This window comes from Venturia canescens, chromosome 6, assembly GCF_019457755.1.
Source record: "Venturia canescens isolate UGA chromosome 6, ASM1945775v1, whole genome shotgun sequence".
Classification (NCBI taxonomy): Eukaryota; Metazoa; Arthropoda; class Insecta; order Hymenoptera; family Ichneumonidae; genus Venturia; species Venturia canescens.
Window position 1 is genome coordinate 10,703,892 of NC_057426.1, and position 24,577 is coordinate 10,728,468.

Genomic DNA, 24,577 nt, shown 5'->3' on the forward strand with positions numbered 1-24,577 from the left:
GATCGCCTGGGACTTCCTCTCTGGCAAATGGTGCTACTTCACTTCCATAACGGAACTCATCCTCCGGGCCATGTCTCCTCTCGGAAACTGCTGAACAAGAGCCGTTAACACAAAAGGATCTATACACCCGGGACACCGGGGCACTTGGAAGGAAGCTATGAGCCGAGACTCCCGAGACCTTTTCAAGTACTATCAGTCCTCTTGCGGGTCTCATCCAGAGCAAGAAGTCTCAAAGATTCTCCAGAGCCTCGGACCTAGTCAACAAGAAAATCTACCGGCGGACAAACACGCCCAATGCCTTTGAATAATTACGGGGCATCCCCACCAATGCTCATTAACCTATGTTTCTAATCAATTCAATTGGACCGCTTCATTCAGTATTGAATGTGGAATATTGCGTACACCATGAAACAGGCGTTCACATGGCTCCTTGATCTATACAAGATTGCCATATTCTCATGGAATATTGCAGCTTTGAGAAAGTTTCTGGTTGCCACAACACACACCCGTGGACTAGTACCCAAAATACAAGGATGTAAGTCAATTAAGCTAAGCAAATTTTCACACGATTGTAACAAACTCTGTCGCCATTTCATCCTACACTGACGTTGTATACATTTGTAAACCCTAATCCGATGAACCAAGTTATTTCCAACTTGTTAATTCGACATCGGGGTTCGAACACGCCGCTGGAACTGTATCGTCGTTCATTGAGGCAGTTTAGTGTCACTTGGATTACGAAAATGATGGAGTTCCCCTCTGGAAATGAGCTTTCGTAAATTGACTGTATTTTTAGATTTCGTTATGTATTATCGTTAAATTATTCACATTTTTCTACGATAACTGACGTCTGACAGGCAGTTGGGATTCGTTCTTTAACCTTAAATGGAATTTTCACTGAATGAGATTATTTAATGAATTGCTGCAATATAAGGGTGTGAAAATGTCATTCGTAATGGGTTTGAATTCAATAAATTTAATACCAAGGCTATTTTACTCAAAATGATTTCTGTTGTGCAACCAAGCCATCGCACAAACGACCACTAAAACCACTTTGAGAAAACAAAAAGACAATCGGAAGATGAAAATGTCCGAATGCAATCGAGCGAGCAAACTTTATCGTCGATAATAACCGTACGACGCAAAATCTTTTAGAATTTATCGCATTCGTTTATAAAGAGCTCTTTCGACGGAAGAGGAGGTTGCGGAAGGTTGAACATTTTATTCCACGTCAGAAGTTTTCGTACTAAAACGGTTTCACTCTCTTTCTCTCGTTCTCCTCCTGCTACGAAGTTCATGACATTTCGGCTAGTTTCTCTCCATTTTCAGTCATATCCTAGTGCATGGTCGAATCGCTCGTAGCCTTTGATTCGCCAGCTCGCAAAATTCACCAGCACAGTCCGAAATTCAGCGAGATATTTCGCACGAAAGACGCGGAGTCGTTTGGAGACAGCGAACAGAAGGGGAAGAGCAAATTCTCAATATGGGAGAATCCTTTATTTCAGTTCAACCGAGTGGAAAGGAGTTTGGCCGTTAGCCAGGATTGGGAATCATACGCGAAGCGCCATATTGAACTAACGAAACTTTATTTCATCTGGTGGTGGTAGCGATCCTGGTGATTTTATAGGTCCGCTCGACCGATGGCGTTAATCCTTCAAAACCACTATCAAGATATATTCATGAATAGGCTTATTTATAATTTATGTGAATACACGGCCAGCTCTGCTGCCGTTTTCTACGAATGGGGAAAGCCAAAAGGTGATTTTAGGATTTACCTGCAATAACTACGCCAACGGTGAAGATTGCTGTGGAAAAAAAGGAAGCAAACTTGAAGCACGATTGGAAAAGGTAACTGGAATTCGAGGTTTCCTCGATAAATTTACGGTAATGCATTGCTTCGTGAAAATTGTACGGATATCCACAAATATCCGTGGACCACAGTCGGATGTGAGAGATGGTGAATGCCAACCGACCACGATTCGATAACAATTTTTCGTAACACCTGGATCCCGGTGTGAGCTAGAGCCACTAGCGTTTTCCTTTTCCTTCCTTTTCTCGCATAGAAACGCGGGCAATGCCACGAGAGCTCGCACGGAACGACGGCAAATCGTGTGGATATCGGAAATTCTTGGTTCCACTTCGTCGTTTTCGTTCGCGTTCGTCGGTTCTGCTCTCGACAGATTCGTTGGTTGCCCTCAGGGCGAAAGCCACATCGTGTGTAAAGGCAAAGAAATATGTGGTTGGTAAACTTGAAACTCAAAAGTTTCCTTCCAATCGTCACACCGAAATACTCTCTAAGATATCTATGCGAAATACGCCATTGCGTATTTGCTTATGCATTGGCAACGCGCCTCTAGATCCTCCAAATATTTACCCAGTGTTATATCAACATCAGAAAATCATTCAAGTTTTCATCTTCGCCCCATCATCGGACAATCCAATAAACGAACATTTCTACTCTTCCATATCTTAATTTTAGAATGAGAAGAACTACGAGACATGTGACATTTCAATAAACGCTCATTGAGCCCTCCACACACAGTAATTCCGGAATCCGTTTATGGCTCTGACATTTATCACACAGGCTTTTCGTATCTCTATTCTGATCATAAATTCTTCTATAGATTAATCGGTACCTCACTATAAAATATTTATAAATCCAGCTGAATTAATGTAAGAATCTAGAACTTGGCGAAGTTTAAAGTTCAAGCGAATTAGTGACAACTACAAATTATATGTGTAACCCGCAAAAAGCTCTCCAGCAGGTTTTGTGTGATTTGCTGTACAGACGTGCTGTTACGGATATACCGAATGGGGCAAAATTTATAGAAAAAAAGTGATGAAGTCTCGTACAAGCAATGCTTCGCGAAACCGATACATCTGAACTATAAATGGAACGTGTAGTATACAAGTCGGTGAACGAGCAACGAACAATGAACTTCTCGGTTGTTCCTGCACGTTTTAATAATTATACAGTTGGCGAGTTCCACCGTGGAACTTTGCGGATCATCTTGATAACGATACTTCGACCTTTGAGCTATTATAACACGAGCGTATAATTACTGGTTGGTGAGGCGAGTGAGTTTCACTCTCAAGCCAAACGACTCGGGCATCTTATATATAACGTAACCACCTCTCAGCTAAGGGGAAATTATTTTTTAAGAGCTTCGAATGTGCCCGAATCGTGCGGTCATCAAGCACCTTTTCACGTTCGCGCAACCGAACACAAGTTGTAACTGAGCGAGAGCTTAATCGTCTCTCACTTAATCGGCCTTCAGCTACTCGAGTCTTTGGTGGGTTTTAAATTCTTCATGGTAAATTTAGAAGATTGCGCCATCGCCTTCATTCTCTTTTTATTTCCTTGGCTTCTCCTCACTCGTAATTCACCCTCGCGCTTTCCTTTGCATGTAATTACGTGTTAGCCTCGACTCCTGAGCTTAGGTCCCTTTTGTACATGTTACGTCTGCACACCTCAAAGCCTGTTGAAAAAAAGCGTTCATAAACGTTCGCGTGACAAGCCTACTCTGCTTCTCTAACAAAGTATCAGCTCGCTCTGGCACACGCTGATTTTTCTAATGGAATTATACTCGTTAATTTTATGCATTGAATGATAAATTACTCCGGGTGTCAGCCTATTTTACACAGTTATTGTTGTATCAACTAGTTAAATTATGTGATTTACTTCCAATGTTGGTCTTCGTAAGAACTGCCTGCACGAGTGGACTAAGTGGCACTTTGACGTTTCTTCAACATCAAAATAAAGTTGCCGATTTATCGAATCTCAATCGCGTTTATTATGATAGGCTGAATCGATTTAAAAAAAAAATGTGCTAAAAGATGAACCTTTGAACTTAATTTGTATGGGAGAAGAAAGAATAGAAATAATAAGTGCGTTTCTCAGAATCTACTCCAGGAAACCGTCACTCACTGAACAGCTGCAAAAAGCTGGCGAAATTCGTAATTTGGGCCTTTTTCGTGAGGAGAAAGGGTGCGGCAACTGTTGATTCCTCAGCGAGGATTGTCCTACCGTCGATTTCGAGATCTCTCGGTCATTAGTAGCCGATATGATTGGACCACTGGTCTCTATATTTTTCCATGTGCTTCGGAAATATCCATATAAAATAAAACAAGGAACTCACATCACGCGCCATCTTTGGAAAATTCTCCTCTGCGTCAACGATTCATCGAACAACCCCGGCCGGGAGAATCCCCTTGGGGAGAATTCATCCTTTTTGAATTTGAATTTATTTGATTTGAGCTTTATTATACGATCGTGTCCGGCATGTATTTCGTTTAAAATCCATGGTGCAGATACAATAAGAATGTGCAATAATTGTATTGATTTTTATCATTTTGTAGAGATTAAAAATCGAAACGAATTATATGCTGAGTAGAGGAAAATAAATATAAAAGAAAAAAATTTATTACACGGTGTAAATGGCAGAGGGAAAAAAGCATTCATTGAATGTGTACATTCGCAGCAAGCTTTTTTGAGGCCAGTTGATTTGCGTCAAATTAAAGTTTCGTAAATGTGCTTGTTTCGAAGTATTAGAAACTGGAACAATGGAACTTCAGGCAATAAATCAAAAGTGACTAATTTCGAGTTCGAAACACGATTTTGAATTACTTTTGTTCGAGTGGCTAGATACGCCCCATTGACATTACAGTATGAGAAAAATAGTCCGATGTAGTACGTACATAGTCCAAAGGTTAATAAGCAACGACGACAAGTTTGAAATTACTTTCAGACAATGACGAATACAACGACAGTTTAGACAATACATATTCACAGTACCTGAAGTGTATAGAGTCGAAATTAGTTTTCCTCGTAACCTATGTATATTTGTATACCTGTGAAGTAGAAGCAGTTGTTGGGGAGTGACAAAGAGATCCCTACGAGTTCCACGAAAGGAAATCGGATTTCAGGCAGATGATGTTAAACAAAAGCAACAACGAGCAGGCTTACCCGAGCCAACAACATTAGCAGGAGTAATTAGTTGGAGCTAACAGCGTGCGAATTACTAAGAGTTCAGTCTTTTGCCTGCAGCGGTCTCGCCTCCAACTTTTCCAGAACCATCTCGTTTCCAATGAAATTTTCCGCAACAAAAGATATCAAGCGTAAGGACTAGATGCATTCAATGTTTCTGTCCGAAGTGCCGGTGAACTACAAAACATGTCAAGTCCGAAATGGCCCTCACAAAAAGTCGGATTATTCCTTGCCCGTAACAGATTTTCTCGGCCACGAACAGTGAATCTTATTCTCATCCAATTCTCGAAAAAAAACGTTCTTCTTGGCTCACTTCAGAGTCATCGAAATTTTCAAATTGTAACACATTCAGTTGAATGTACAAAATGAATATCTGCGTGCTGAGGTTTCGACCAGCTTTTCAAATAATATGCGAATCGACACCTACAAAATTTTAATTTTCATTAATCCGTTAATATTGTTACGTCTGAGAGCAACAAATAGTCAAGCGAATTTTCAATAAGACTGGGACAGTTTATTCTATGATAAAATATACTCTGATCTTGTTTATTACAAAGAACGACCCTTGTCAAGGAACTTCATTTTAGTAATAAGATAAATATATGCACATGGGAGAGGAGGAAACCGTAAAAATATAAATTAAAACGCATTTGAAACCTCGTATAACTAGTACATCGAACGAACTTACCTGCAAATTTTGAATACCCCAACAAATGTACTTTAAAACAATAATAGTCACCTAGCGTAATCTGCGAGCTTAATGCTCTCCACGGCTGTGAGAAAATGGCTCGAATGTGCGATGTCCGATACATAGATGAAAATCAAAAGAAAGAAACTCGAATGAAACTAGATTCTTTGGTTTTTTTGTACAGTTTTTTTGCATGAAACCATGACAATGAATATATTTTTTATACGCATCAATATTTTTCTATTCCCCGCACACGGTTCTATTGCTGGTTTTTTCGTATTTTTAGCGTGATTTACAACGCTCAAATGGCATTGGTGGCTTGTTGGTTCTACAAAACATAAATTTTTGTTCTTCACCCCTCGAGATGTTACGCAATTTTTATTCTCCCATTGCGGGAGACTCATGGAAACTAGAGAAAATGATACGCCCGAGGGTACATTTTGGTTGGCGTGGAAAATGTATTTACGCAGAGAGCTTTTTATGGGGATGGGTGAGGCTTCCACGTATGTTCGATCGTGAGAATTTTTTTTCCATGTGTTATAACCCGCATCCGAGTGTAACTCAGTTTATGGCTTTTTGTTAAAGATGGCATGCCTATTTGAAAAGGAAAATATGGTAAGTGGTTCACATGAAAAAGGAAAATAATAATAATGATAAATAAAACTTACGCACGCGAGTGGATAAAATATAAAAGACAATTATCGACGTAACGTCGACGCTGTTCGTTTCACGAAGAAAGTCGACGGAAGTGACTTTCATCCTCTCATCAGAACTCAACTTTATTCACGACTTGTTCTATATAGTTTTTGTAGTAAAGTCTGAGAAAGTTTATGGCACCAGCGGATCGACTCAGTGAAAGACGGCGTTTTTCCTTCAGAGACCGTTACTTCGTCCAATTCAGGTGATCAATAAAAAAAGTGAAAGACATGAAAAAAGCCCATCGAGTTTTCGTTGGGTCGCATACTTAACGATAAAGTTGAACAGCCCTCGTTCATTCTTTCGTTATTCCTTTTACCTATGGTCCTGAAGAACACTTAGGGCCGTCTCCTTTCTTTTACTCTCCAACGATTCACTAAAAAAAATTGGTAGGTTACTGAACGAAAAATTTTTTTTTTCATGCATACGCCTGATAAAAATAGTCTCATTTCCATTCGCTCTGGAGTACAAATGAGATTTCGAAAGAATTTTTCATCGTGGATGGAGGAAAAGTTCTGTGAAAATATTCAACTTTATACACGCGGTGAGAACAAGAATTTAAGAAAAAAAATCATTACGGTCGAAGTAGTGTGCTGAGAAATAATCTAGAGTAGAAAGCCTTTTCGTCTGCTCTTCACAAAATCCATGTCACTCTTCGTTGTGAAATAACGATATGAAAGAAAAAAACAAATTTAGTAATAAACGATCTTTTTCTTTAATACTGCGTTGACGTTTGTCTAATTTCGACAAATCGGTTTCCAAAGAAATCTGACTAAGTCGAAGACGAAGGGTGCATGTGAAAATATGAAAATATTTCATCCCCTCGAAGGTCGAGATGTTATCAGACTTGCACACGGCTGACACAGTGCCTCACATTTCTCTTGTCTTCTCGATATTGTCTCGACAAAAGGATAGCTTCCATTCATCGCACAGCTCAGGTTCGATAAAGGCTCTAATAAATTTATCATCTTCGTCGTTTTTTCCATTTTTGTAGAGGCTTTCAACCCCTTTCTTAGGCTGATCCCTCCAGTAGACACCAATATCCTAAAAAAAGAAAGCGTGAAGAGCAAACGCGGATTGAAGACGGACGAACAATTTGTCTTTTCCTATCTTGCGATAGCCGCGCGCTCTTTTCCTGCCACCTAACCATTTCTTCACGTAAAAGGGAACAAAGGGAGAATCGGATTCTATCGAGGGGCAAGAAAATTCGTGTGCACAGACCGTTTCGCCTTACGGGCCTCTTTATTATCAAAGTTTTTACATCACACGACCTCTAACTCGACATCACTCACGTATAGACACCGACCTACGAGCGTTCACCTGCACACACCCCCCTCTTAAGGGTAAAAAGTTAAAAGTGTGAAAAGGGTGAATAAAAGAGCACTTGTGAAAAAAATCCGAGGCTATGCGCTTTGGCGATGTGCCTGGTGAGAAAAGTGAGTGTGAAAACGACGAGAATGAATCTCGAGTGCACTAAAATACACATACTTACAATACAGGCTGTTTCAAAAAGCCCGAAACTTTAAAAAATTGAAATATTTTTTTTTCGAACGTTCAACCTATCGACGCTGGGTCTCCCTATTAAATCTTATCTCATAAAAAGTAGTTCGGCCTTTCAACGTAACCCCAATGCTGAGGATCCAACACAGTTGTACCACTTTATTATTGCTAATTTCAACGAAGCATTTGGGGAATGCTTCTCACCACGTCGTTTGTAACCGCTCATACTGTCCGACAAAATCGAGTAATTAATCTAAAATTCGTATATTTCCCTGGAGCTGAGCCCAGAAGCCATAAATTCGTCGGATTTCGTCAAAAATAGAAGGGTGCAGAAAAGCGTTCATTGGATGTTCGGATGATTAAAAAAACGGATGCGAAACGGCTGCAAATTTGTCGTAATTGCGTTCAACGAGGATCCGATGCAGGATTATTCATTGGAATAAATTTCAAGGAATTGTGAAAATCGTCATATTCATTGGTCCCTCGATCAGATCGCTTTCAACATTGGTAAAGATGAGGCAGGTAATGTGGAAGATTGAAAAGGTCAAATCACTCGTGAATAGGCCTGTAAAGTCGAAGGGCACAGTAGTCGAAGAGTGTGGAAAAAAGGTGAATCAGAAAAATGAAAGAGTCAAAGAAAAATGACAAAAGTAGAAGGAAGAGAAGAAGCCAAGTGACTGCTTTCTTTCCCTCTGTGTAGCTTCATTAGCCGTTCGATAATTGACGTTCTATACGTACTCTCGTGACTAGCGTTAACAAAATTTTCGTTCAGCCAGTTCCCTCGATCTTTGATGTCTCGCTCAATCACCGTTTCTCACACTGTTCCTTTTATATTTTTGCGTGTTGGTGTAGACGCGATGAAAAAAGTCAGGGGAACGGGAAAAGCTTTTGCTACTTTTACACCCACACATACATACTTACTTTTCTCGCTTGCTCGGTGGAAAATTGATGAAAGCTGAAGGCAAGTCCACACAAAGATTGTAGAGAGCACGGTTGGAATTCTCACTTTGTCGTTTCTGCTTCGACCACCCCTCCTCCCCCCCCCCCCCCCCCCGCCCGCCCGCCCGCCCGCTTCTTCCCGAACCCCCTAACCGCCGTTGCCTCAACCGATTCACCCCCTCGACACTCTCGTAACTTCGCTAACTCTGAAGAAATTGATCCTGCGAGAGCCATTGCAGGACTTCTCGACAAAAAATCTCATACAACGGTTAATTCGAAGGTCTGAGGTGAACGTACACAGTTCCATCTCAATCGACTCTTCACTTTCCACCATAAGGTTCGACTGACTTCGTGCACGAAGATCACGAGTCTTTGGAAATCGCCTCCATACACGATATTGGTTTCAGCCAATATGTGCCAGTGCATCATTCTTCCGGAGCTTGAGTTTCTTAACTGATAATTCAATTTTTAATATCTCCACAGTTCGATCAATGATTATGGTAATTTTTCTATAAATCGTTCATGATTTTAAGTTTATACTGATTGTTCATTTTTTGGCACATCACAAAGGTTTTCGTAAGTGTCATTGATCCACATGTTGAAATGGTTAAATGACTGACGTTCAAATTGAAAATAGTACGTTTCTGTTTAGGTCTTCAGATTCTCTGCAGTACGATCGAAGATAAATTATGTCTGTTGTTTTCTTACCAACGATGGTGAGATAAACCATGTGACCGATGGGTGGAGTCGTTGATATTTGACACTCGTAAAGTCCGGAATCCTTGCGTTGAGGATATCGTATCCTCAGAGTCCATTCTTCAGCGAGGGGAGCGTGCATTGCCTCGAAACGCTGATCGCTTGTGTAAGTGTATCGTCCTACTGTTAATAAGTGGATGTCTCGGTGCCTCACCCATGAAACCTGAAACGCAAACAACGACTGTTTCAATATGCGATTCAATCGTTGAGTAAGTATCTTTCAAAATGATTTTGCTTTGCTGCAAAAAAATGTCTATTAATATGTTGGATTTATTAAGTTATCATGCAGAGTCTGCTTTTTCCAGAGTCACAACGGAACAAATTCACGAAAATGCATAAGAGCAAAATCACCCATTAAATTCTATGTTTTCGGCTATCTGGAAGGTGAACATTATTTTATAGCAGGGCATGCAACACCACAAGAGACAGAAAATCCTTGGATCTGTGTGTGTCGCTTATCACTGCTCTCACGCCCCGTCGCTTATATGATTGAACGATAAAACTTTACGCTCTCTGTCTTATCCGCGAAGTTTACCGCCCTATGCAGGATCCATTGTGGGCCGATTACTTCGTATTTTTATAACAGCGTAACCTGCCATCCTATAACCACACCTCGCTTTCGTATCAAATTTTTTTCCCTTATTTAGGGTTGTGTGTTACTTTTTTTCCCACCCCTCTTTGCATTTATTCTCACTATACTTTCGCCGTATATTGCCTTGCACGCAAATCTACGTCATAAATGTCGAAAGCCTCCTACTTTGACAATACGCGAGATAATATGAGTGTAGCCGGAGCACCAATAATAAAAGTAGAAGCAGCTACGAGAGATACATTTTTATTTAAGAGGATAAAACTTTATCATTTTTTTAATTTATTGGCACGAGCGGACCCGTTGATTGAATAATTTTGCTTTATTTTACAGTTCTCTCTAATCGTCAATTTACAAAATCATCTTAATCCGGAATGCGTACAGTAAATGCATTAATTTATTTCTACGTTTTTCCTTTGTGCTACAAATTATTTTCGGTATATTCGCAATCGATGAATTACAGTTTCATCGAGTTTATCCGTACAAAGTTGGACAGCGAATCACAGAGCCGAACGAGTTTTATTGCATTACAAATATTTGGATCTCGGGGTTAATATGAAAGAAGATAATTTAATGAATACAGGAGAACCAGTATAATCCAGCCTGAAATTTAATATGCATAAATCTACTGATGGAAAATGAAAATGGATATCGTTTCACGATGAAGGAAATGAAACCAGTTTCAATTTTTATCACGTTTTTTATCACGTAAAACATTCAATTTTGAAAAATTAACAAATAAAATTCCATAGTCAATATTTTATGGCCTCCCCCCCTTTCATCGTTTTCTGACTGATAATCTGAGAATTTATAATAATACCATCACGATTAAGCGAACGTTATGTGGAAAGTCGTCGTTATTAAATTTCGCTTCGAAATAGTGAAGAAAAAGTTCATCAAGATTTGCGTTATTTAAAGCTTTCAACTCGGCCTCCGGTACGTAAATGAACGTTTAAAATATCCCACATAATAAACAATGTATACAATAGTGGAGCAAAAAAAATTTCCTCCTTCCCAACTCTGGCCTTTTCATAAAGGTTACACAGCCTGGGGGCCAGCGAGATATTTTAGCTTGTATGTACACATAACAATCTCCTTTCCAATCTTCGCAATTTGTATAAGCTGCCAGCTTCAGACCGTGAGCTTTAAATGATTGAGCGACTAGTGTAAAGCTGGACGAAAATTTGGGTGTGCGTGAAAGGCCATGTTTTTTCGCAATATCAAAAATAACAGCAAAAATCAATTCACTTGTCCCAAGAATAGTGGATTTTACAAATAGACCCTCGAATCGTACGAATTACGTGAAATTTCATCTCCGTTTCTCATTTTTTAATTCGGATAACACAAATCGAGATCAAAGCGAGACAAAATACATGAAAAATGACGATTTTTTTCATTCATTTGTGAATTTTTTATCGTGTTGTGAAAATTAAAAAAAAAAAAAAACAGTTTTCTCCTTCTTGTATCAACGGCAAAAGTATTTTTCCTTACAATTTTTCATTACTCATGTCAAGCCATTGCTAAGCTAATGGTGGCGACAGTAATCGCAGACAAATTTGTTTGGGCACCTCTTTTTCGATACCTGCAAACAAGCCCATCTCCGCGACACAACTTTGACACTGAATCCACGATTGAGTGGATACGAAATAACTATTCTTGCTGAATAAACATCAGCAGCTTTCGTCATCATTAGCACCATTCAGCGTAGAACGATTTTCCAAATTTTTGTTGAGGGGAAGAAGTAGACAAAGCTTTTCAAAGTTCTAAAAAGTACGAGAGAAAAAAAAAGTGTTTTTCTGTCTGATTTTGCAAAAGCATAGAATTTCAATAAACATATTATTTTGTTTTTTTCTTCAATGATTCATTGAAGAAGTCGGATAATCGAATGAGGGAAATGCCGCAATGCGACAATGCGATTCAATCTAAATTGATGTTTTTCTTCATCGACTTGAGTCGTTATTTATCTTCATATGTTTACTCGTAATTAATAATAATAAGAAACAATGAACAATTTACCGTTAAATTTCCAAGATTTTTCACTCGACAAACAAGATGAACAGTTTTCCCAACCAATCCCGTTGTATTCGATTCGACGGTTGTGTCAAAGTAAGGTCCCGTTTCGGGTGTCGGTCGATCTTGAAGAAAGTCGCTGATGAAAGTTTTTGGTTGATGTGCCGTCCCTTCTGCAGAACAGAAAAAGGCATTTTTATAGATGATTTTGCAGTTTTTCATACCGAGCTCATGTTTATTCGAAACAAACTCGGGCAAGCCCATTTTTTTATCATTCGATTTACAATAAATTTCAAGCCATGATTACATAAGATCCCGGATATTTTCATAATTCCGTAGAAAAACCCTTCAATCGTGTTTTTCGAAAATCTTTTACTTCAATTCACCAGACACCACATGCACTTCCTTTGAGGTCACACAGTCACCACACTGGTGCAAATTTGCACTTCGACTTTTCAAAATTTTCCATTTCATCCATAAATATATCGAATTAATATTACAACGAGACTTTTTAGGGGGTAACAATTCCTGAGTAATCGATTACAATCATCAAAAAATTTGAAAAATCAAGATTCATTGCAGAAAAATGGCCAAATTGAAGACAGTAATTTTGAAGTTCTAGAAACTTGAAATTTTCGGGTGCAAATTTTCACCAGTGTGGTGTCTATGGATTAATATAATAATTTAATAAACGTTTATTCCGAATGACTGCACAAAGAGTGTTCAGCCTATTGGAGATTTCTGAAAATTCTTAGAGACTCTATGCTCATCTCACAAGTAGGCTCCTGATTTTAATACAATTTGAGATCGAAAGGCACGAAGCACTTCCTGGAAACATTGAATAGCATGAAAATCGCTTAAATTTTCATCATGTGGTATTGAAGAGTGAAGGAAGCTTGGAATCGGTGCATTTTGTGATACTCTGAAAATAAGAGGATGAGTTGGGCTCGTTAACGTGTACCACAAATTCGTTGAATATACGTTGGGCTCTTCCTAGCATGAGTTATAATTGGCCACGCTGCCAAAATTCAATCGCCAATTTGATTACGAAAGCCAACGATTATATTTATATAGTTATGTGCAATACACATTTCGTAGTATTTACATACAGACAGGAGTTCTTGGTTTGAGCGTGAGAGAGAGAGAGAGAGAGAGAGAGAGAGAGAGAGAGAGAGAGAAAGGAACAAATGTGGATGCCACTCACTACTGTTTCCTGGTAAATTCGAATACAAATTCATGGCGTAATTCCGCGTGTATGTACACGTACAATTATTAAATGTATCTGCCTATATGTGTGGGTGTGTGTGTGTGTGTGTGTGTGTGTGTGTGTGCGCGCGATAGTCTAATTTAACGAGAAACAGAAACACACTCGACGTTTTGTTGCTCTGCACTGCGGCAAATACAATCCCGGCTGTGTTTACGATCGTAACACAAATGCAGGTGTGTCGCACAATCAATATTTTCTTAAACCCCGATTATTATAATCAATTATCGATTTGGCAGTCTTTCTTTCGTCAAAAACTTTTCGAATACGTGCTTTTTCATTTTCAAATGAACTCTGAGAAAGTAATTACCAGAAACTTCGTAGTGAATTAACCTCTAATAAGGTTAACGACTAATCACTTACTAGTTTTATGCTCAATTGCTTTTTGCGCAGACACTTCTGGCGAGTCGGATTAATTGTAGTGAATGCATTAAAATTCTTCGAAGTTAAGTTCGAGGCTCAATACTTTTGTTTCCGATTAGTTAGTTTAATAGAATTTCTTTCGTTAATTTCAACTTTTTGTTTCGGCGTGAGGGCACGAGAGCGCTCACATATTTGTAGAATAACTTGACCTGTAGAAGGGAAATTCAACTGGAACGATCACGACTGGTAGAATTGGTCTACACGAAGCCGGAATTTTCTCGACTCCGAACAGCACGTGCACACATGAATACGCTCTCTTCCCACGCAGATCTAGTCTGCACCTTTTTTTCGCGAAATTACGTACCAGCATTCCATTTTGTGGGCTAAAATTCTTATTGGAAGGTGCACATACGCCCTGTTGATACGTGCACAAACATATGCGTATTTAAAAAACTAAATCTATATACACATTAGAAAGTTCAAATGCGGTTTGGTACGAGAACGTTGGGAATTATTTAAATCGTAGTGAGTGGCAAACTTTTCTCATTCCAAAATGGAATTTCAGCTCGAGTATCAACTTGACCATGTGTTCCGCTGCTAGGATGTACGAGCTTAAATGGAGCAAGCGTGTTTTAAAAATCGGTATTTAAGAGAGGAAAAAAAGCGAAAGCCATTCGGCGCATTGGCTATGAAGGACGAAATATCAGTGATAAATAAATTCAGCAAAACTGGGAAGATTTAAACGAAATGAGAAAGCCTCTCGCACACGACGCTCGCATTTCGCTGGAGTTGCTTCCGTAATAAATGTCAGCTGATTGAGTAGAATTTTATGAGGACACGAAGTGAATTTGATTTCATTAGAGCACGGAGAAATTGGTGACGCTCGACGATGCTCGTGTTCGTAAATGTTCAGTGTGAAGCGTCAAAAGATTCCCCACGATACTCCGCTTTTCGTCAAGCTTCTGTCTCCTTTGTGAGTTGAAAAATCGTCAACGAAGAAGAAGCAGGTTGCGAAGCAGGGCCGAACAAGAGCGCCTCGAGAGCGCATTTATATATGTAGATAAAAAGGAGCCAAAGCTCTTGGAGCCATATACTTCTGGATGTCGTCGGAGATAAGAGACAGAACGAGAAGGACAGACGAACTGGCAGGCAGGCAGACGTAGAGAGTTACATCGAGGGAATGATATTCAGCTCATTGTTCAAACACCCGGAACGGGATGGCGGATGAAGCTGGATGAAGAAGTGACTCGAGCTGGAGAATGGAGAAGGAGCCTTGTCGTTGATGATTTGAACAGCACGGGCTGTTTCTACTGGCACGAAGGTGTCGAGATATGGTGAACGTGAGAAAGCGAAAGAGAATAAGCGAATAAGGGACAGCAAACACGGAGTCACAGAAGGAGGAAGGTAGCGAGAGAGAAAGACTAGGAGAGATGGAGAAGGAGGGAGAGCCAGAGAGAGAGAGAGAGAAAGGTGGAAAGGGCAAAGACGCCTCTGAGAACACTGAGAACCAGGAAGAAAGGTGATCCCCACTGGGAGATCCTCCATGCAGAGAAGAAGTGCATAGGGAGTCATTGCTTCCTACAAGAATAAAAGACAGAGATAACGTTCAGCACGAAGAGAGAAAAAGAGGAGAAAACTAGACAGCGAGTGAAGGATGAATAAGAATAGAAACCGCGAGGGAAGAATGGAGCAACTTCTGTTGCAGACGACGGGAAAAGGGTCGAGGGTATGCTAGGAGTTAAAGAACGTGACTCTATAACCATACGCATCTAGTTATGGGAATGGCGGAGCCGTGAAGAAATATGTGTATTTCGTGAAACCAAAGGATTGGTTATCGCATCAGGTGTTGTATATACGGATGTGTTATAGTTATATTCAAATTTAATATCGTTTCGTTATATGTATATTCATAGAATGGCAGTAAAATTTCGTGTGGTGACATACAGGAAGCGGCATTTTCCGGAGCCATTTGCGATAGAGATCGTTTCACGTCCCAACAGCTTTTCCATCCACCCTTTCCAACCGTCCTCTCCCTCTCGTATACTCAGCAGCAACGTTTTGTGTGACCCGCTACAGTGAGAATCGAAACAGTCGAAATTGCCGGGGTGGAGAGGGAAGGGAGCGGAGGGGCTGGCAGGAACCCTTTTTGCGAGGATCTCCGGTGCATTCGACGATGAAGTTTTAAACGCTGTACAAAACTCTCAACGTATTCATGCGTATTCGTGGCTTGACCGCATATTCGCAGTTTTGTTTTGATAAAGCACCCCAATTCGCGAATTTTCCAACGACTGAAATACCTGCACAATGGGATGGGCTCGTGGGGGTCTCAATGGCAATAGCAAACTCAAAATTCGTCTCTTGCAAACATTCTCCGGAAAAACATCCATGTCTGTTAAATGTTATTGGCATCAGACTCAAGGGCCTTTTCAATTTATCCCTTTTGTTTGACGTTCAGCAAGACGAAACGATTTCTTGAACAATTTTCCTAAATTAAAAACCAGTCAATAATCTGGAGGCATCAAATGGTTGGAAATCATTTACGTCAAATGGCGAATTTTTGATTCTACATGAACGTAGGTGTTGAACAAATCGCAATCGAAATGCTCCATATCGATTGATTCAACTCAACTTTTTGCACAAAAAAAATGGTGTCGATTGCACCAGGTTGACAAAAAAAAACTCGATGTGACTATAAGCAGTGGATAAAATCGTGTCGAATTTCGTGGTAAGATTATAGGTCGAGTAAAAAAGTAACCACGAATCGAGGTATATTCGTGGGATGAAAGGCGAAGAAACCAAAGCGTAAAGATAGAGTGGGAACAAAAAAGAGTTATTTGAGTTGAACGAGAATAAAAAAAACCAGAGAATAATTCATGAAATTTTGAACGTGCTCCAGTGGATGCATGGCGAGGCAATCTTAGGTCGTGTTTTACTTCAAACCTCAACGACTCTCCGCAAGTATTCGACCTAGAAACCGTTCACCAGCACGTTTGAAGGGATATTCCTCGGATTTATTTTGTGACCAATTTTTTACCAAGAGCAACAGGCTCAACCAACAGATATTTTTCCTTTTTTTATTTTTATATTTGTATTTTAACCTCTTTTTAATTTGGGCCATTTACAACAAACATCTGACATTGTTTCAAATACTGAACTTAGCCCTTAGCGCACTTTCGAAATTGGGGCAAATTGATAGACCCATCACACTTCAGAAGTGATCGAATAATTTTCGCATCACGAGGAAGTTGCGCTCGATCTTTGGAGTTACTCGGTCATAGTTCTAGACATAATTTTCCTTCAGAGTTCTGCCCGTAGTTCGACGATAGAAAAGGACGAGTCGATGTCACATTTTCAGCCTGCTCAACGGATCGAAGTTTTTTATTACTCCAAACGATAGTATTCACTTTTTAAGTATTTTCCCCCGAATGGCGTGCTAGATTAACATTTGTGTAACAAAGGATTCGTGGGACAAAGTATGTTACTCAATTTTGATGGAATTTTGAGCTTTATATTCGACAAAATTGGTTTTTACATGGATTTTTCCAATTTTTCCGTCCCATTGAATCGGGCGTTTCGAATTTTGGAAAAATTTCAGCGGCATTTTGAAAAGCAAACATCAACGTCACTATTTATCGAAAAATCTTTCACTTTCACGTGTACTAAATCACTTCGCAGACTGAATTTTTCCACATGATCTGGAAGAGATTGTCTCGATTTTTTTCCACTACTGCCCCATGAAAAGTTGCAGTGCCAAAAGTTGGGAATTCGTGTAATTCAAGAATTGAATGTTTTCCCCCATTAGTTTACCTTCATCAAGGGCTTCATAATCTCAAGGCAATTACTCGTCAATCAATCATTTGGTTTATAGAATGAAAATATCACATTCTACAGAAAGTTTGCAATGGCGAGACAGAACAATAGCGATTTTCAAACTGATCAATGAATTATGAAAACGAAAGAAAAATGGGTTTGGCACAAGGTCAATCGATATATCGACCACCTTACTGAGAGTGTAGGGGAGACAGAGGAGACCAGGAGGGTCGACCGCCTCGAGGGGCAAGCTGATAATTTGACGATAACTTCGAAATAACCGAATTTGAACGTGTGCACGTTCGTTCCTAAGGCCATTGAGGTACCGATGAACTCGATAACAGTGCGGAGTCCTTAATATTCGCTTGTTTCGAAGTTATCGGCTGTTGGTTTTTGAGCCAACGAGCCCGGGTCACCCTTTTACACGTGAAGTAATCATGGAGTTGAGGAAACTGTAAGTTGTTTATGTTCAATGGGAAAGCGCAATAAGAGCCCATAAGGAAACGCACCGAGACTAATTTTCAACCCGATGGCTTGAACTTGCATCTCAGAAATATCATTAGAGAACTTTAATGCGAAAAAAGGAAAAACAAAATAGATAAAAGCTCACTAAAAGCACATGTTATATACGCGTATTAGTGCTGAGCGTACAGTGAGGGTATAAACCGGTAGAAATAACGCGTAGAGCTCGCTTGCATATATATGTGTTATGCATAAGTGTGGGCGTGGCAAGTACCAGGGGCTCCCTGAGAGAGCACCGTTTGCTAATTATGCGGGGCCCTAATTAGAAACGAGCTTCGCTCTGTGGCTCCTAGCTTTGCTTCCTTGTCCTTGTCTTTCAGTCTTCGTTCTCCACCTCTGCCTCTCTCTGACATGCACAACCGCACACAAGTTTGCCCATTTTCCCGTCGTTCACTTTTAACTTTACTGTTCCTCTCTCTCACTCTCTCGGTTTCGCTCTCGCTTTTACATCTGTTTTACTTTCGTTCATCTGCCGTTCTTTCAGCGAAATACACGCTCGTGAAAATGCACAGCATACCAAGAAACTTGACGACGTTGAAGAGGACAGAGACAAAATACAGAAATGACACCTATCGCGAAAACAAAGTCGCAGCTTTAACTGCATTCCCAACTATTCGGAGTTACTCCCCAGCAAATTATTCATTTTAAACATTCAGTGATTTTAATTAAATTTTCTCGACGTCGTGTGGAATCAAATGAACTAATATACTTTCGTGCCAAACAATTCAAAAGAATCGTCTTGACGTTGATGTCGAGCAGTGCATGTTGAACGTTGAAGTGAGGACTTTTCAACATCTTTCGTATTAAAAATGTATGACTGAGCTATGGAGGATAATATTAAATGAGGAAGGATGAAAATACATACATCAATATCTGAAAACATGTTAAGCAGTGAGCGAGTTAAGTAATTATTGTAAACCAGAAATTCATAATTCAATTTAAGATTATGCCAAATGACAATTCGTTCCAGGATAAAATGGTAAAATCTATGAGTTAGCAGGAAATTGTTAGCTTTCAATTAATTTTGCAATTAATTATCAAATAAAGTAAGTGAATGAAGAAAAAAATGTTCAGAAAATAAAAATTCTCAGACTCGTCAAACTTTTGCTACTGATTTTTGTAAAGTGATTGCAAAATTGAATAAATTCCAATTTATTTCCGGCTCAAATTTGCATAACAAAGAATTAAATTTGAAAGGTTGAAAGAAAATTGAGAAGGTGACATTTGCGAAGATTCGCACGTATAATAGAAATTTACTCAGCTTTTCAATGACAAATAATTCATAGTCCAATAAATATACAATACTTTGCAATTTACCAAGGTCTTGGGATTTCTCGCTTAATAGCTTTTAAATGGCAATGGGTGCTTGGAAGCACATGCGGAGATATTTACATTATTATCCAAGTGCCCTCGGAAAAGCTCGTGACCTGGTTGGTTGACCACATACGACGTAACTCCTCATGATCTAATGGTCCAATGTTCGTTACTCTCGACTAGAATACTCCCCAGAAATGGCTATATTTCGATAAGCGAGTCTCGACGTTACTTTGGAGTGGACGTTCAGTTCGTCCAGATTCTTTGCGAGATTTAAGGCCGTACATACACTTGTGATGAGCGGAAAAATCGAAAATTCTTTTATTAGATATTCTTCAAGTATAATATCTGAAGAATATTCTTACCAAATTTCATAACGATCGGAACATTAGATTCGTAGCTAGAATTTTTAAACGCGATTATCTCAGAATCGTCTTTTTTGAAAAATACCTTTGCGGTGGACACGATTACTAAAAAACTATTAATCCGATCCATATCAAATTTATACCACTTTTTTATTATAATAATATCCAGGGCCTGAAGGAAGGATTTCGTATTTTGTTGGAAAAAAAATTGTAACAAAAAAACCGAAAATTTAGCACCTCAAAAAATGAATTTTTTCTTAAAACTGTCGTCATTTTTTTTGAAATTACAATTTTTACAAATCCCTTGTCCAGGCCTAAGCTATCATTGTAATAAATAAGTGGTATAAATGTCCACCACAACTAATGCTCAAAAAAAGGTGCTACTGGAATACAGCTGGAGTTGCGCCATTTTGAAAAATTTTTAGATGAAAAAAATTGTACAAGTACATGAACATATTTACTAATGAATGACCTTCACAGTTTTTCAATAAACATTTATTTTCTTATCGAAAAAAAATCAAGAAATCACGTTTTTTCGCTCGCTGCAAGTGTAAGGCCTTAAATGACCCAGAGCCAGAATAACCACCATTTGCTTTAAGATGAACTCTCGATTCTATTCGTTTATCTTCCGAACGCGTAATGGAGTAATAAAACGGAAAAGATCAGTCGCGATTGACAGCAGCCCTGGATTTGAATAACGATCGAAAAACGTAAAGATACCTTACAATGTGCAATCGTGATTTTCATGGCAGCGACTCTTTTGAGAATCATATCAATCGGGCTGCAAGAGAATAAGAGAACGAGAGATAACGAGGCAAAGAGAGTCTTGAGCTCCAAGTCCCTAAAATCTCGACACAACACTCTTGTGTTTCAAGTTTTATTAACCGTTGAAAGTGTCTTGTGAAGACTCACTTGCAAAAGTGTTTGTCACGAGTCGCAATCGCAAGTTTCAATTTCTTCGAATAAATTCAATCCAGTGCTAAAAAAGACTCCGAGTACGAAAGTCATAAAGCCAATTGAAATCGCGTGAAGGTAAATCAAAAATAAATCCCAATGTAATAAAAGACGTACACAGTTTTTTTCATTGATAAGACCGATGGTAAGACTGTCTCAAAAATGTAATTATCGCCAGGAAATACAGTTCTCGTAAAACGTAAATTCGTATATGGTTCGTTACTCGCTAAGAGATGATAAAACCATTTGCGGTCGACGGAAAAGTGATAAATGAGAAGGAAAATGAAATATCAGCCAGAGCAGTTTTAGCTCGTCGGTGTGTTTGTTAAAAAAAACAACGATATAAAGATGATGGTGGTTTGTGTTTCTGGTGAGCTTATTCGCTTGAACCTCTCTATATACACGACGTGCAAGCTTCTCTCTGCTTACTGTTTTCCCAACTTACTTCCTGGCTTTTCACTTGTATACTTTATACGCTCGGCCGGATAAACGAGACGACTAAACGAAAATACGAGAGGCGTTTTAGATGCTACGAAGACGCACCATTGTTCGAATTGTACGACACGTATAGCCACCCACCCTTTAGCTCTAGCTCTCCTCCCTCTCTTTCTCTGTTGTTACAAAACCAGTAGAAAATCTCTGGGGTTGCCAGTTATGGAGTGCGACGCCATATATCTAACAATAAGTGTGTCCATGTGTCCGAGTGAGCATGTGCCATAAAAGCTGCTTCAGTCACGAGAACTTTCGGAGACAGTAATTATGTCACCAAGAAAAATAGGAGAAAAGTGTTGTTCAGAAATGAATTTCTCGTCATAGTATTCCTAAGTTCATCGAATCAATTCATCAGTCGAAGATAATTTCTCCATCTTTTTAACAGATTTCTATAACGCGACTTATCCAAGCTCGATAAATTTTTTATTTGAAATGAATTCAAGAACGGGTAGAGCTACTTTACAGATTCGAATCGATCGATCGAAGAAATTCGTCCAACTTTCATGAATCGAAATGTTCAATCGATCGTAATTTTTCGTGTCATCGTTAGCCTTTATTGAGTCGTCATTGAATTAACATCGTGAAGATTCCAGTCTCTCAATTCCATCGATAACATTTTCATGATCGTTTCAACATCGATTTGGAGAGCATTTTCATTTGACGAATTTGCACTCCACTGAATTTATATCTCATTCGCTATTCTTGTGTGTTATCTGAAAACGAATATATTATGCTTTCTATTTCCGTCTTCTCCTTCGTGACAGGCAAATGTGAAACTTCTGCGCGAAGTGAATCTAGGAAAGAAAATTGAATTGGTTCTTTTGGCTTGAATTCTGTTGAGTTTGCAAATTTTGTTCATATTTTGTGTAACTCTTACAGTTTCGTCACACGTCGAGTGATATGTACGATGAATATTTAGAGCACATTTTCTATCGTCAGTCGTGTACTCGTGTGTGACTCAAGATCACTTGGGCTAAGCTCAAAGCAAGCCATCCCTACCTTCCTGGTATTTTTCTACACTGATTTTGCTCGTATATCTTCTACCAGACTCCGGGCTGGACCGAAAAAAACGACCACATCGTTAAGCCGACTTTACTTGAAGGGCCCTAATTTCGAATCATGGAACAGAGTGCCGCGCAGATTCCTGAGTCCGGCCTCACTCGAATTCATGAAAAAAGTAGCAGCGTGAAAACTAAAAAAACGTGAAAAAATTGCTATAGTTTGGAATTTTCTCCTGCATCGCCACGTGGAACCTTACAATTTTTTACTTTTAACGGAAAATTGATTGATTAACAGGAAGGTTCAGATACTTTTGAAAAGATTGTCGCGGCGGCCTCAGGGATTCACCTTTTTCAAAAAATAACTTCTCCGTTTCATAGAAAAATAGCACAAAATCGTATATCACAGAAATATTATTTGGGACAGTAGTTTTTTTCGATATTTTCTTCAATTTTCCTGAGGAAGGTCAGTGATCTATGGCCGGGGTCGAAATTGTCATGGGACAGCTGTGCCAGTGCCGTGAACTGCAGCTGACCTATGCTCTCTGTGATGGAGCATCTTGTCCAGCGAGAAAACGAAAAAACGTGCAAAGAACGAGTGCAAGAGAGGGACGAAGAACTAAGGAAAAGTTTGAAAAACTCGACGGGGGGTTATGGGCGGAAAAAAAGGTGAAGGGAATTCTCGGTCGAATTTGGAGACGGAGTATAAACATGTATACATGAGAGCGAACATGTATTGGCGTTCACCAACTTTTGTATGCTTCGGGAGAAAAATAAGTGGAGAGAAGTAGCAGCAGAGCAAAAGTACATGTCGACTTCCCATCGTTCTTCTTTCATCTCCCTTTCGCCTCTAGTGTTTTTCATCCCTCAATCCGATGCCCAACCCTTGCACGAGGACTGACCTTAACGCTTTTTAAAAGTATAAAAATATGAGACGGAAAGGCGGGAAAAAGTATGCAGGAGAGAGACAGAAATAAGTAGAGAAAGAATCATTCCAAGGGATGTGTGCAGCCCCCAGGGAAAATCTCCTTTTCTGATGGTCTTTTTTGGGATTTCAGAAGTAAGACTTCTTGCACCCGACCACTGGCATAAACGACGTAGTGACCTGCTCACCTATAAGGGCGCGTTAGTTCGTATGTATAAGTAAAGTCGTTCAAACTCGCGAAACTTCTATCCGAGCACTTTTTCGTCATTATCGTTATTATTAGCAGAGCACCAGGGTCGCTCAGGCGATATCGTTTTGCGTGAGTCACATATCTGTATACCACGTAACTCAACCTTGCGAACAACATAAAAAGCCGTGCAGCGTTAGAGAGCTTTGTGCCGTGACAGAATTTTTGTGCCGTCGAAATCGCTGTACCAGCATGCAAAAAACGAATAAGCAAAGCTTCACGGAGTCCACAAACGATTTCAGAAAAACAAAAAAAATACAACCCTGCTATCGGGTGGGAGATTTTTTTTTCATACTGAAATTATGAATTATTCGGAACGATATGAGAATAGAGGAAATAAAGTTTCAGAAAATATAACGAATTATGGAATCGAAAGATACAATTTTTCGTATGAGCAGGAAGAAGTTCATGGAAGGAGACAAAATGCTTCTCTCCCCCATTGAGGAATCCAATTTTATTCAATTGAAAATGATTATACACGAAAAAAAGAATTGTTACACTGAGCACGACTCAGCATACGAAGCAGGATAACAGCAATGAAGAAATGATCCGTCAAAATGGCATTAAAAATATGTGCATAATTTCGAGAATTCGTTAAGGAAGATCATGCGTTACTTGTGACTCGAAAAAGCAACTGAACTTTTTTATTTTTTAGCTGATCAAATAAACGATTAAAATTTATTCTTGCAGTTATTAAAATAATGTGTAATTTGTTCAGATTGATAAATTTTTAATATATTGATAGTGGTTAAATACTTTCGTAGTTAAATCGTCAAGCAAACTGTGACAACAGCCATTTTCTATTCATATGCGAATGCATACCTATATTTTAAACCAGCTGGCTCATGGTGTTGTCAAACCTTCCACCGTTTGTGTCGTTGTTACTAGTTAACCTCAAATAAGTGTTTTTCTCAAATAAGTGTTTTTCTTTTTCCATTCCCAAGTGATTTTCACCGGTAACAAGGCTTTCTCAAGACATCATTGATCTCTAAAAACATTCTATTTTCTTATTCTCGTATTTGGCTCTTCAAAGTTGGGAGGATCCTATTTCATTAAATCCAAATGGTCGCACAGGAAATGTGCCTGCTACAAGAGACTGTGTATAATCCTTAAAAAAATGTGATTTTCGTTAATTGTTTTCTCGACAATTAGACGGTA

General features: G+C 39.2%; 1 protein-coding gene across 4 annotated transcripts in view; it reads right to left on the reverse strand.

Annotated features, from left to right (window-relative positions):
* LOC122412234 (zwei Ig domain protein zig-8-like) overlaps positions 1 to 24,577 on the reverse strand; it is a 50,405-nt gene that overhangs the window by 6,872 nt on the left and 18,956 nt on the right. For all 4 annotated transcript variants that reach the window (XM_043421652.1, XM_043421650.1, XM_043421651.1 and 1 more), the window contains 2 exons: positions 12,172 to 12,338; positions 9,519 to 9,729 (listed from right to left, as the gene is read on the reverse strand). In XM_043421652.1, coding sequence (XP_043277587.1) covers positions 9,519 to 9,729; positions 12,172 to 12,338 — 378 coding nt within the window. The remainder of the gene's footprint in view (positions 1 to 9,518; positions 9,730 to 12,171; positions 12,339 to 24,577) is intronic.